The sequence below is a fragment of the Choristoneura fumiferana genome, chromosome 22 (assembly GCF_025370935.1).
Source record: "Choristoneura fumiferana chromosome 22, NRCan_CFum_1, whole genome shotgun sequence".
NCBI classification, from domain to species: Eukaryota; Metazoa; Arthropoda; class Insecta; order Lepidoptera; family Tortricidae; genus Choristoneura; species Choristoneura fumiferana.
Genome location: NC_133493.1, coordinates 5,242,281 through 5,255,324, shown reverse-complemented (window position 1 = coordinate 5,255,324; position 13,044 = coordinate 5,242,281). Strand labels below are relative to the sequence as shown.

The window sequence follows — 13,044 nt, the reverse complement described above, 5'->3', positions numbered from 1 at the left end:
AGTTACCAAACGTGATAGCAACAACCTCATAATAAGCTAATAAGATTCATGCTGTATGATAACTCTGTATTCTACAAAATGTTAATGTTTTATTTTTTATAAATGGATCCATGTCGCTTGGTTCCCCATAATCGCAAATTTATATATTTTCAGAAGGGACCATGTGGGTTGGATCCCGTTTGCAAAATAAAAACTGACGCAGTCTACATTTTTATTAGGGACCATGCGGGTTGGATCTCGTTTGCAAAATAAAAACTGACGGACTCAAAATTTTCACAAGGGACCATGCGGGATGCATCTTGTTTGCAAAACAAAAATTGACAAAGCCTAAACTTTCATAAAGATTCACACAATATGGTTACTTGTTAAATTTAATTGGACCTATTTATGCAAACAGGATCCAACCCACACGTGGCTAGTTTTGAGAAAAATCGGTTTTTGTTTAAAACATGCGAACAAAATTTTCTATAAACATCTAAAAAAAAGTTTGAATGCAAAATTTTAGACAACGGTAAGTTTTTTGTTGTCTTATACTCGTTTTCCAAAAAATAATAATATTTAGGGACGTTTTTCTTCAAAAAGTCAATGGATCTTTTTTGCAAAAATGCTCATGTGTGGGTTGGTTCCTATTTGATTTAATAGAAATTAAAATTGTAAATAATATAATAAAATATACATATGTTATTTCAATTTACTTTATTGAAAATAAATGCTTATACTTACAGGAAATCTTTTTTACCATTAAAAAGTTCTAGAAAAAATAAAAAAATTGTGAATAATCATACATTTCAAAACATCACTCATTTACTAAAAGAATATAAAACAGAATCTCAGTTTTCTTTTTTACCATTAAAAAGTTCTAGAAAAAATAAAAACTTTTGTGAATAATCAAACATGAAAAGAATATAAAACAGAATCTCAGTTATCGAAATAATTTTCTTCCAACTCGAAGTCAAGTTCACCAGAAAAGCCTTCCAGGTCATCTTCAATATGTTTGTCTGCATCGAGATTGACGTAAAAACTGAGGTACTGCTGAGGAATCAGGTGCAGAAGGCTCTTTAAGTCTTTCAACTTTGCCTCTGGTATTGGTTTTCCTGTAGGCCAAAGAGGCTCCATTATTTCTTTTGAAATAGCTGGTTGCCTCACGCGACCAATTTTTTTAATGTCTAATTCCTTAAAATCTTCATAAAAGTTCGACCGCATGTAAATCTTGTACATTTCACCTTTTTTTAGTTCAATTTCTTTAGTACTTAACCATGACACTTTATCCCCATCAGTAGTTTTTTTTCTGTTTGTGATGCTTTTCTCTAATTTTAGAGACGATAAAAAGTCGTTTTGGTTCATGCGGTGAACTATCCGCTCATGATAGACATTTAAGGAATTAGACATTAAAAAAATTGGTCGAATGAGGCAACCAGCTATTTCAAAAGAAATAATGGAGCCTCTTTGGCCTACAGGAAAACCAATACCAGAGGCAAAGTTGAAAGACTTAAAGAGCCTTCTGCACCTGATTCCTCAGCAGTACCTCAGTTTTTACGTCAATCTCGATGCAGACAAACATATTGAAGATGACCTGGAAGGCTTTTCTGGTGAACTTGACTTCGAGTTGAAAGAAAATTATTTCGATAACTGAGATTCTGTTTTATATTCTTTTCATGTTTTGAAATGTATGATTATTCATAAAAGTTTTTATTTTTTCTAGAACTTTTTAATGGTAAAAAAGAAAACTGAGATTCTGTTTTATATTCTTTTAGTAAATGAGTGATGTTTTGAAATGTATGATTTGATTATTCACAATTTTTTATTTTTTCTAGAACTTTTTAATGGTAAAAAAGATTTCCTGTAAGTATAAGCATTTATTTTCAATAAAGTAAATTGAAATAACATATGTATATTTTATTATATTATTTACAATTTTAATTTCTATTAAATCAAATAGGAACCAACCCACACATGAGCATTTTTGCAAATAGATCCATTGACTTTTTGAAGAAAAACGTCCCTAAATATTATTATTTTTGGAACACGAGTATTAGACAACAAAAAACTTACCGTTGTCTAAAATTTTGCATTCAAACTTTTTTTGAGATGTTTATAGAAAATTTTGTTCGCATGTTTTAAACAAAAACCGATTTTTCTCAAAACTAGCCACGTGTGGGTTGGATCCTGTTTGCATAAATAGGTCCAATTATTGCCCAATTTATTATTTTTTTATTATTTATTTATTGCCAACAATATTTATTGACAAAAAAAAATATAAAAAGCATTTTTTTTTTAGATACTTATCCTAATTGCTCATTTAACGGAATATGTGTACATTTTCCTGTTACTTTGCTTACAAAATGTAAAATAAGTCCCTGAGTAATGATTAATGGTACGGGGACTTCACCGTACGCTTCAGCTCTTGTATAAAATGAGGGAACTAAAAATTGTATTTCATTACGGAAGAAATTTCTTGTTGTGGTCAGACATTACTGTATTATTGGTAAGTTCACTAACTTTTTGAGGTGATTTTAAAGTATATAGGAATAATGTATGCGGGAATATATTTCAACCCTAGTTATATAATATATATATAACTAGAAATATAACTAGAAATACTCATCGCAGCCTATATACGTCCCACTGCTGGGCACAGGCCTCCTCTCAGATGAGAGAGCTTGGGCAGTAGTTCCCACGCGGGCCCAGTGCGGATTGGGAACTTCACACACACCATTGAATTGCTTCGCAGGTATGTGCAGGTTTCCTCACGATGTTTTCCTTCATCGTAAAGCTTGTGGTAAATTTCAAATGTAATAAAACTCAAAGGTGCCAGCCTGGGTTTAAGTCCACAATCCTCTGCTTGAGAGCCCAAAGGTTAAACCACTAGGCCAGCACGGCACGCCTTCATCAAACAATTTAAAAATAATTGAGATGTTTAAGTGTTTTCTGAATTGATAAGAAAAAACACTTTTGGTTTTCAGATAAAAAATGCAATCAGCTATTGTTGTTTTGGCGGCTCTAGTATGCCTTACTTCAGCACAGTGGTGGCGCTCAGAGGACTCTTTGTAAGTATTATACTTAATTAAAACATTTAATGTTAATTATCTTTTAACTTTTCGACGCCGGCGACTCATATTTATACGCACCACAGGTTCCACAGCAACGACCTATATAGTACCAGTGCCCCTAGTGTAAGTTTTCGGTTACAAAATACGTCTCGATCGCGTTCGCGTTAAAATCTCAATTTATATACCAACACGAACAGCGCCTCTAGCGGAACGTTTGCGATGATCGTGTTTCCATATAAATTGAGATTTTAACGCGAGCGCGATCGAGACGTATTTTGTAACCGAAAACTTATACTAAGGGTACAGGTGTGGCTTGTAATACGAGAAAAAAATTAAAACGTAGATCGTCCTTGTCAAACTGAACAACATTAGTTCAGCGACTTTTTAAAATAATTAGTTTTTGTTGCACTAATGTTGTTCAGTTTGAGGAGTATGATCTATGTTTTAATTATCTGCTTATATTACAGGCCACACCCGTATATGCGTCCGTTACTTCAATGCAAAAACAACCAATTGAACCTTCGTTCAATTGTTCAAAAGAATGACAAAAATGAAGTGCGTCAAAGATCGGGAGTATGTGGAGGGTCCACGGAAAGAACATGCCTAGTCACCTTTTTAAAATTGAGATTTTAATCTTAAAATGTAGAGCTCGCAAAGTACTTTGACTTACCATTGAATTATATAATCTGAAAACAATATAAAATCTATTTTTTCATCTTTTAAATAAATGGTAACCATAGTAATTGTTCGTGATGACTAACTTTCAAACCGCTATAACTCAAAAAGTTGCTTAGGTGACTAGACACGTTCTTTCCGTGGACCCTTCATGTACGGGAGTATGTAATACGTGATGTCTTGACGTGCTAAAAAATGTTGCACGGCGTGACCTCCCGTGGAACAATAACTGGATATATCTTCGTCACTTTTGCATTAATTGATACAATAAAAATACGTGTAAAATATTCTGATAAACTAACTGACAGGCTAACTGGATGCTGTTTTGCAATAGTGTGTTAACCCTGATTAATTCTGCAATACAATGTATGAAATAGAACGCAGAAAGTGGAGATGGGCAGGATATATTGCTAGAATGGACCACAGTTGTTGGGCGAGGAGAGTCCTAGAGTGGAGACCCCGTGCTAACCCGCGGTAGAGGACGACCACCAAAAAGATGGACAGACGATATCCGGCAACAACCTGGCGTAAACTGGATGCGAGTGGCAATGGATATGCAAGACTGGAAAAGTAGAGAGGAGGCCTATGTCCGAAGACGGGCGCTATAAGGGCTGTTATAGATAGATAGACGATGTCAACGACGATACCATATTTCAAGCGAAATAAAGTTATTTGTATTTGTATTTGCAACCCTTAGAAAATAATTTTAATACATTGTATTCCAAAATGACAGTCAGTTGACTCAGCATTGCAAAACAGCGTCGAACTAGAATTTTCTAGGACATTAGCTTATTGTTAGCATCTTAACTTTTGCTATTCCGTGGGCTTACTTCATTGCATCTAAAAACAAAGCTAACAGAGATTTATACAAATACAAATCATTTATTTCGGCCTTTGAATCCAGTGTTAGTAATTACAAATTATAATCTTATCGCTATGGTTAATTAATTGTAAATCCTATCCTCACGTATTGAAATACCCGTAACGCTTCTTTTGATTTGAAGAATCAAAACTTTAATTTTGTCCTCTAATAATTGTTCCCAGATGCAGACAGGATCCAATGATGTGCCGTGGTAACCCAAGAGGATGGTAATCAAACAAAATTGTTATATTTCTTATTCGTTCAAACATTTTTCTATTAAAAAATTTAACTATTCGATTAAAAGTAAATATCAAAACGGTTTTAATGGTTTTGGCTTTTAGATTACGGATTTCTTGGGCTTAGAAATCGATCCGTCCAGGTTCTATTAATCAAGAACGTTTATATGATAATGATGATTTATTTTTCAACATCGGTTGCGCCATCTTTTGCCGAGTAGCCTAACTACTTCGAAAGATACCGTCTTTGCCGGGTAGCTAAACGAGTTTGAAATACATGGAATGAGAGTTTCCTGGCAGGTAAAATAAAGCTAGATGGCATTAATATCGAGAGGTCGATTTGACTTTACCTTACGATACTTGCGCCAACTGGTCTGTCTCAGAAACTCTCATTAAGTGGGGACCTTGAGTTTACTTCTTTTGGAGTAGGTTAAATATACACACCGTATTTTCTTTGATATCCGTTAACTTCGGCAGACGACTCAGTTCATTGATATGAACTACCTGATAATTAACTTTTTCACGAAATTGAACAAACAATTTTTTTTACAAAATAAAAATAAATTTTTCTTGCATATAATACTCTACATTCAGTGTTAATTGTTAAATTGTAAAATAAACATACTTGACAAGTGACACTGACGTGACACATAAGAGAGGCATCAAAAAATCTACATATTTAACTTTCTTTTGCTAAATAATTGTGTGAATTAAACACGGATTAGTTATGGACTTTGAAAAATAAAACATAAATTAAGGACCTTTACGCTGTCTTACTGCTAATAATTAATTATTATAACTCTTGATTATCTCTTGAACAGTAAGAGTTAGGCCTTAGTGTCTTAGAGAAATTAACTTAATTTCACCTCTAGATTGTCCCCTTAATGTTAACGGATATCAAAAATAACACGGTGTATACTTGCAAAACTGAAACTAGACTTTTGGCCCTTTCAACGTCAAATATTACAGCTAGTTTGAAACTTATGCCGTTTTGCGAACGTTACTTGCGCTGTGCTCGTTGACGCTCTTTTGAAAAGTTCTCAAAATATGGAGACCACGGATCGGCAAGCCAGTGTAGGACGGATGACCTGCTTAAAGCCGCGGGTTCACGGTGGATGCACACTGCTTCCAACCGAAGCAAGTTGAGTCTGCGACGCAACCGCAAAGACTCGGAACCGGTTTATAAAATTGCGGTAAATACCGGTTTATTTCGGTTTAACTCCGAACTTTCATAAGGACACGAACGTTTTTAAAAACTTAACTATAACCTTAATAAACCGGTTTATTCGACGTGTGACAGCTTGCCGGCCGGCGGCGGGCGGCGACGTTTATCCTGCGCCGGAATAAACCGGTTATTATTGTTCTAAACCGGTTAATCTGACAAGAACTTTATGGAGATGTTCCCTTAAAACCGGTTTAAAAATAACGGATTCGCGAACGGAACCAAAATGAAAAGGTTTTGCGCCAAGTACATGATAACGTTTTGGAAATTTAACCGGTATCCGAGCCTTGCGTCTATAAACAGGACCCAACTTAGTCCTATGGCCTTGAGTAGCTTTTGATATTAATTGGAGTTCATCTGGTTTTAGGTTTAGGTTAAATCCAGGCAATGGACCAAAAGATATCACGTGGAACAAACCAGCTGGCAACGGCCAAGTGTTCGGCACATTGGGCAGCAGCGATCAAGGACTATTCGTGAGTAGCAGACAGGATCGTTCTTTTGCCAACCTCATCAGCTAAAGATGTGGCTTTTCAGTCTTTTTTCTGATACTGATTTAAAATTGAAGTCACGGAAAGTAATGAAAAAAAAATGAAAAAAAATGAAAAAATATTTATTTCACCATAAATTAGTGTACATAATCAATAGGTGGGGACTTCCTGTTAAGTATAAAATACTTGTATTAAGACGCCCCGCTCCTCCATAACAACAAGTTGCCATATTTCTACCGAAAAAATGTGTATGTGTGTCAGTGAGTGTGTGTGTCAGTGAGTGTGTGTATGTGCGTGAGTGTGTGTGTGTGTGTATTTATGTGTATTTTACAACAAATTCGCAATAGCCTACTATAAACAACATTTTATAATACATGTAATTAAGTATACTGTTTCAAGATTTACTTGGAAATCTTGTCAAAAATTGGAAACAAACTATCCAGTAAAAATACTGTTTAATTTCATAACAACAATAATACCTATTTAATAATCCAGTGCTTTAACTAAATTATATATAGTAATAACGGTAGAGAGTGTTTTCAACGTGCGTTTTTAGGGTTCCGGAGCTGCTGTAATTTTACTCGCATATATATGTAAACTCTTGTTCTGAGAGGAGGCCTGTGCCCAGCAGTGGGACGTATGTAGGCTGGGATGATGATGATGATATATGTAAACTACGCCGACAAAATGGTACAATAAAAAAAAAACAAAAAAAAAATTTTTTAGGGTACCTGCCATCGACGTAAAGTGGGGATGATTTTTTATTCTCATCCAACCCTATAGTGTGGGATATCTCTGGATTGGTCTTTTAAAACCATTAGGGGTTTGCCAAGACGATTTTTCGATTCAGTGATTTGTTTGCGAAATATTCAACTTTAAAGTGCAAATTTTCATTAAAATCGAGCGTTACCCCCCCCCCCTCTAAAATCTAAACCAGTGAGTGGAAAAATTTGAAAAAAATCAGGATGGTAGTAAGTATGTATGTATGTAAACTCTTTATTGTACAAAAGAAAAGAAACAAAACACAATAAGTAAGTATATCAAATTTGCATGGAAAACTATAACGGCTAAGTTTGCTTGAGAATTATTAGTAGTTTATGAGTAAATAGCAGCCTAAGATATAAAATATACCTAAACTTGGAAGATTCCGTATAAAATACGAAATCCTTAGAAAAATATTACTTATTTTCTTCGTAATGGCTACGGAACCCTATTTTGGGCGTGTCCGACACGCTCTTGGGCGGTTTTTCCACTAAACCTTATTTATTTACTGCTAGCTGTTGCCCGTGACCTTTTCTGCGAAGAATGCGTTTATCGCACGTCTTTCTTCGGAAAAAAATATAGGAATAAAAGTTATGGTATTATTAATTCGGTATTCTAATGTGATTCAAGCATTTCGTGACGATCTGTTCAGTAATTAAGGCGTGAAAGCGGCACAAACAAACAACAAACTCTCGTATTTATAACATTAGTAAGGATTAGTCTGTTTTGTAGTCGAATAAAAAAAAACTGGAAAACTTTTCTTATTACAGGGACAAGCAGGCTACAAGCAAGTTATCTTCAACGATGCTCGTGGCAAGCTAGAAGGGCAGGCCCATGGTACCAGGGTTCTAGGCCCAAATGGGGACAGCAGCCTCCTTGGAGGCACTCTGAACTTTTCTAACAAGAACGCCGAAGCAGCTTTGGACGTCAGCAAGCAGATAGGTGGACCAACGAGTGTAAGTACTCCATAATCTGCGACAATCTGTCCATTACCAACTGAGGCTAAGCAGAATAATGGAATAATAGTAGATTGTTGCACCAAGCAGAAAGCTATTTATTAGTGTACCGAGTGCCGATTTGGAGCCCGAGCGTCAGCGAGGGCTTTAAAAAGCACTAGGGCAATATAAATTACTTAATGCGACGTGCATAATCTGCTTTTCTTTCAACTATTACAGGAATAGTAGGCGAAAAAAAACTCATGCTAAGCAATTAATAGGAAAGAAATGTCACTAGCACTCGATGATTTCATTTTTGTAAGTTTACATTCGCACTCTCAAAAATGTCCACGGAAAATTCGCAAGGTTCCCGCCAATTTTTTTTTTTTAATTTCTTTGTTTTTGGCAGAGTTAGTTAGTTTATTATAGCAGATATTTTTACCCGCGATCTGTCAAATTTCGGATGGGCGGCAGGTTGGCCAACTAAACACACAAAGTTTTTTTTATAAATATACGGCTACTTACTATTTTTGGTAGGATTGGTAGCAACAATTTTTTGTACGCAATCTGTCAAAAACCGCCAGGTTGACCAACCTAAAACTAGATTTTTTACACTATGCAGGCTAATTTTATAGCAAAAATATTTGTGTTACCTCTTTGGTCGTGCAATAAAAAAAAAACTAAAACAATGCAATAAAGGATTTTCATACATTTTTTCTGCTCTAGAGCAGAAAAATCCCGCTTTGTGCTGGGTATTTAGTGCGGTTATGATGAAATTAAAGCAAAGTTGGAAGAAAACCCCCTTTTGTTCTAAATCCAACTCGTAACGTTAACGTTATGTGTTTTGACATTGACAGCTCTGATTCTTGATTTTTTTTTCCGCACTGCGCGCCGGCAATATTTATTTGCTGCCAGTTTTCGTTGTCCAGTAGATGCGTAGACCACAATAAATAGTATTGAAAAACTATTTCAGATATTATATTGTATAATGTGTAAGTAAGAATATTTGACTTGTTTGACTATTTTGGTTAGTCGATTATGCTCATCTACCTGAGGCCGTATTGTCTAACGCGCTGACGTTCGCGATCACATTCACCATCCCTTTCTACACTCGTCTTCTACTATATGACAGAAAAAAGTGGTGAAAACGATTGTGACTCCAAGTGTGATACACAATAAGGCCTCGGGTCAGAAAAGACGGGCTTCAAGATGCAGGAATGTTCTTAAAGAGAAAAACGACTGTCTTACTGAGTCAACCATCAACATCACCTCCCAACCAACAGGCACTGGATTACAAACAAATTATGAAAGAAAATCGTTTATTTTCCAGATATCAGCGACAGGGGCTGGTAAATGGAACCTAGACAAGAACACGGAGGTGTCTGCGGGAGGGACCGTGTCACACAGCGGACACGGCAAACCCGACGTCGCGGTGCAGGCGCAGATTGAGCACAAGTTCTAAGCATTACAATATACATATTTGTAGCCCAACGTCAATATTTCATGTCATGTTTGAAAAAATAATATTTGTACTTATTGTATTGTATTGTATCTATTATAGGCGTATGCAGTGAATTCTGCCTTGAGTGTAACTACATAGTATTTTGTTTTTAAATAATAAAGCTACACATGTTTACATGTTGTTTGTAAACTCAAAGTCACTCAGAGGGCTATGGAGAGGGCTATGCTCGGGGTTTTCTGCGGGATAGAATTAAAAATGATGATATCCGCAGTAGAACTAAGGTTACCGACATAGCCCGAAGAATTGCGAAACTAAAGTGGCAGTGGGCGGGGCACATTGCTCGCAGGACTGATGGCCGATGGGGTCAGAAGGTTCTCGAATGGCGTCCGCGGACAGGGAGACGAGCTGTCGGTAGGCCTCCAACAAGATGGAGCGACGACTTGGTTAAGATCGCGGGATCGCGGTGGATGCAGAAAGCACAAGACCGGTCTGAGTGGAGAGCCTTGGGGGAGGCCTATGTCCAGCAGTGGACGTCTTTCGGCTGACATGATGATGATGATGACATGTTTACCAAAGAACCGTTTGCCATCCAGTCGAATAAAAAATAATAATAATAATATTATTTTATTTCCTGTTGTACGAAATTTTGCTTTTTCATCACGCGTCCAGAGGCGCCTCTATCTCTTTCTATCTCTTTTACTGCTTTTTCGCTCGCGGCGTCACTGTTTTTTTTGTGAATGAACCAATAAAAAATTGTTAATTAAATAAGTTAAATGATCAAGCATTTTTTTTTCTATCCCAACAAAGCTTTTGTTTTGCAGGTGGTAGGACCTTGTGCAAGGTCCGCCTGGATTGCTACCACCATCTTGCTCGCTAATCCTGCCGTGAAGCAGCAGTGCTTGCACTGTTGTGTTTCGGCGTGGAGAGTAAGGCAGCCGGTGAAATTACTGGCACTTGAGGTATCCCATCTTAGGCCTCTAGGTTGGCAACGCATCTGCAATAGCCCTTGTGTTACAGATGTTTATGGGCGGTGGTGATCTCTTACCATCAGGAGACCCACTTGCTCGTTTGCCATCCAGTCGAATAAAAAAAAAAGGTGGAGTAAAGACTGTACACGATAAAATCCAGCCATGCAATGATCTGGTGTTACTTCGCAATGAATGCTAATTTACTATACTGGCTGGTGGTATATCTAATCTATACAGGGCGTTTAAAAACTTACCGCTTATGTTTGTTAAAACCTGTTACTTTAACATTGTAGTGCTTGGTTGTATACTAATTTATATCTAATCTGTATAGGATTCGACAGACGACTTTTTGTTAAAGCGTTTGTGGGTTGAAAGGACCTATTTGAAATGCTTGTTTATATTTAAGGGTCATTATCTGCGTATAAATATTTATTTATTTATTAAATGTCGTTAGTATTTGAATTATAATAGATAGTAATAGAATGGTTTTTAGGATAATCAAGTTCGTAAGTAGATAGAGCCAATAATTTAGTGTGGATATCGGGTCATTGGGCATCGGGTCATGAAGATCCAATTCATGTGGTGCGGACCAGATTAAATTAATGCCGACCTCGTTAAAGCTGTGGCAAAGAATATATAATAGTACTAACGTACAGAATGGCCACGCTCCGCCCCGCACCGATTCGAGTTACCCCACCCCTCAAGCGCAGATTGCAGGAAAACCGCGGGAAAGCAGTCGGGTGCGCAACTGGCGCAACGCGATGTATGTCGGCCGCACGGCACTAAGTTCGGGAGCAATAAATTTGCGAAATGGTAACGGTACCCTACCTACTTCCTTTTATAAATAAATAATGATTTATGAAATTATCGCGATTAATACATGAAATAACTACCTACCGAATAATTCGTTTAAGTTTGTAGTCGTATATCTATTGTAATTAAAATAAAAATGCTTAAATACATATTTTAAGTAGGTTTAAATAAATAGGTAAGATTAACGATTACATGTATTTGCAAATATTTAAGCCATACCTACATATTATAAGTACCTTTAAACGTGTGAATATTTATTAATCATATTAAAATTATTTTCAATTACAATAGAAAACTAAAACCTAGTCAAATAACTCGCCCCTCGCCATTCCCGCCACAAAGGTGCCCATAACGCTCGTGGCATTTCCACGTTGGATAGCTAATACCTATACCTTTAAATGTCATTGGTCGTACTTATAGTATTAGGGCGTATTTTATACCTCGTGGCCGCCGTGTGACCGCGGGTTCACGGTGGATGCACGCCGCTTCTATCCGAAATAACAGGAGGTATATGGGGGAATCTTATGTCCAACAATGATCGTCCTACGATTGATGTGATGATGATGATGAAGTCCAAAACAGTGACTGTCTCACTAGTCTAGTAGATACTTAACCAATAACCTGCATAAACTTGTCTTGCACCAGCGCCACGTCAAGCAATTTTTTTTTTCGCACAGTGATATAGACTTTTGTGCATGTGATGCAGTGAGGGTTTTTATGTTGTATTATTGTGTTTAGTTGTCATATTAAGGTGTGTGAATCGGGCATTTTTATGTATTTTCTGACTAACCCGCGGCCCCGCTGCGCCCGCGCTGTCAATGCATATACAATAGCAGGACCAACTCTACCGGACTTTTTTCCCACCCTTGAGATAAGATTTTTTTTTCCAAATTTAAATATGATATGAACTTCGAGGTATACGCTATCCAATAAAAAAATAACTATCAAAATCGGACTACTCTGTAAAAAGTTATGCGTGGTCACGCGTCGACTTGAGAGCCTCCTCCGTTTTTTTTGTCGGTTAATAAAACATTGTATGGCTAATTTTTATTACACCTTTAGTTACATTATTGAAGTTTGAGTAAGGATCCCTAATTTTTTCTGTTAACAAATATAGCCTGTGTTACTCAGGGATAATGTAGCATTCTAATGGTTAGAGTTTTTGAAATCAGTTTAGCAGTTTTCGATATTATTCGTAACAAACGTACAAAAATACAAATCTTTCCTCTTTAGCTACCTTATTAGTATAGATTCTGTGACTTGATCGTGATTTTCTTCTGTGTGTATGCCATGTGTCACTTAAATTCATTGTGATGTTATTTTATGAAATAATTTATTGAATCAGGCGTTACTTTGCGGAGGTGGCTGGAGCTGCATGAACACACATAAGTTGTTACACAGAAGTAGCTATCGGCTGACATAAGGTCGCAGGTGAGAAAATTTATCGTTTTTAGTTCATTTCTCTTATCTAATGTCAAACAGGATAACTAGGATTATGTTTTTCCCCTTGGTATAAGCTACGTCACTCCATGCTGCGTGTGCGCATATTACCTTGACCTAGGGGCTTCACC

General features: G+C 36.6%; 1 protein-coding gene across 2 annotated transcripts in view; it reads left to right on the top strand.

Moving 5' to 3' along the window:
- The window catches only part of LOC141440511 (gloverin-like), a 29,527-nt gene extending 19,097 nt beyond the window's left edge, over nt 1-10,430 (top strand). The window contains exons 1-6 of one of the 2 annotated variants that reach the window (XM_074105040.1): nt 2,438-2,485; nt 2,964-3,047; nt 4,770-4,814; nt 6,413-6,518; nt 8,066-8,251; nt 9,561-10,430. In XM_074105040.1, the coding sequence (XP_073961141.1) occupies nt 2,971-3,047; nt 4,770-4,814; nt 6,413-6,518; nt 8,066-8,251; nt 9,561-9,692 (546 nt within the window). In that variant the 5' untranslated portion in view covers nt 2,438-2,485; nt 2,964-2,970 and the 3' untranslated portion in view covers nt 9,693-10,430. Of the gene's footprint in view, nt 1-2,437; nt 2,486-2,963; nt 3,048-4,769; nt 4,815-6,412; nt 6,519-8,065; nt 8,252-9,560 lie in introns of those variants that run through there. The other variant, XM_074105041.1, reaches the window with a different exon arrangement.
- Nucleotides 10,431-13,044: the final 2,614 nt, after the last annotated feature.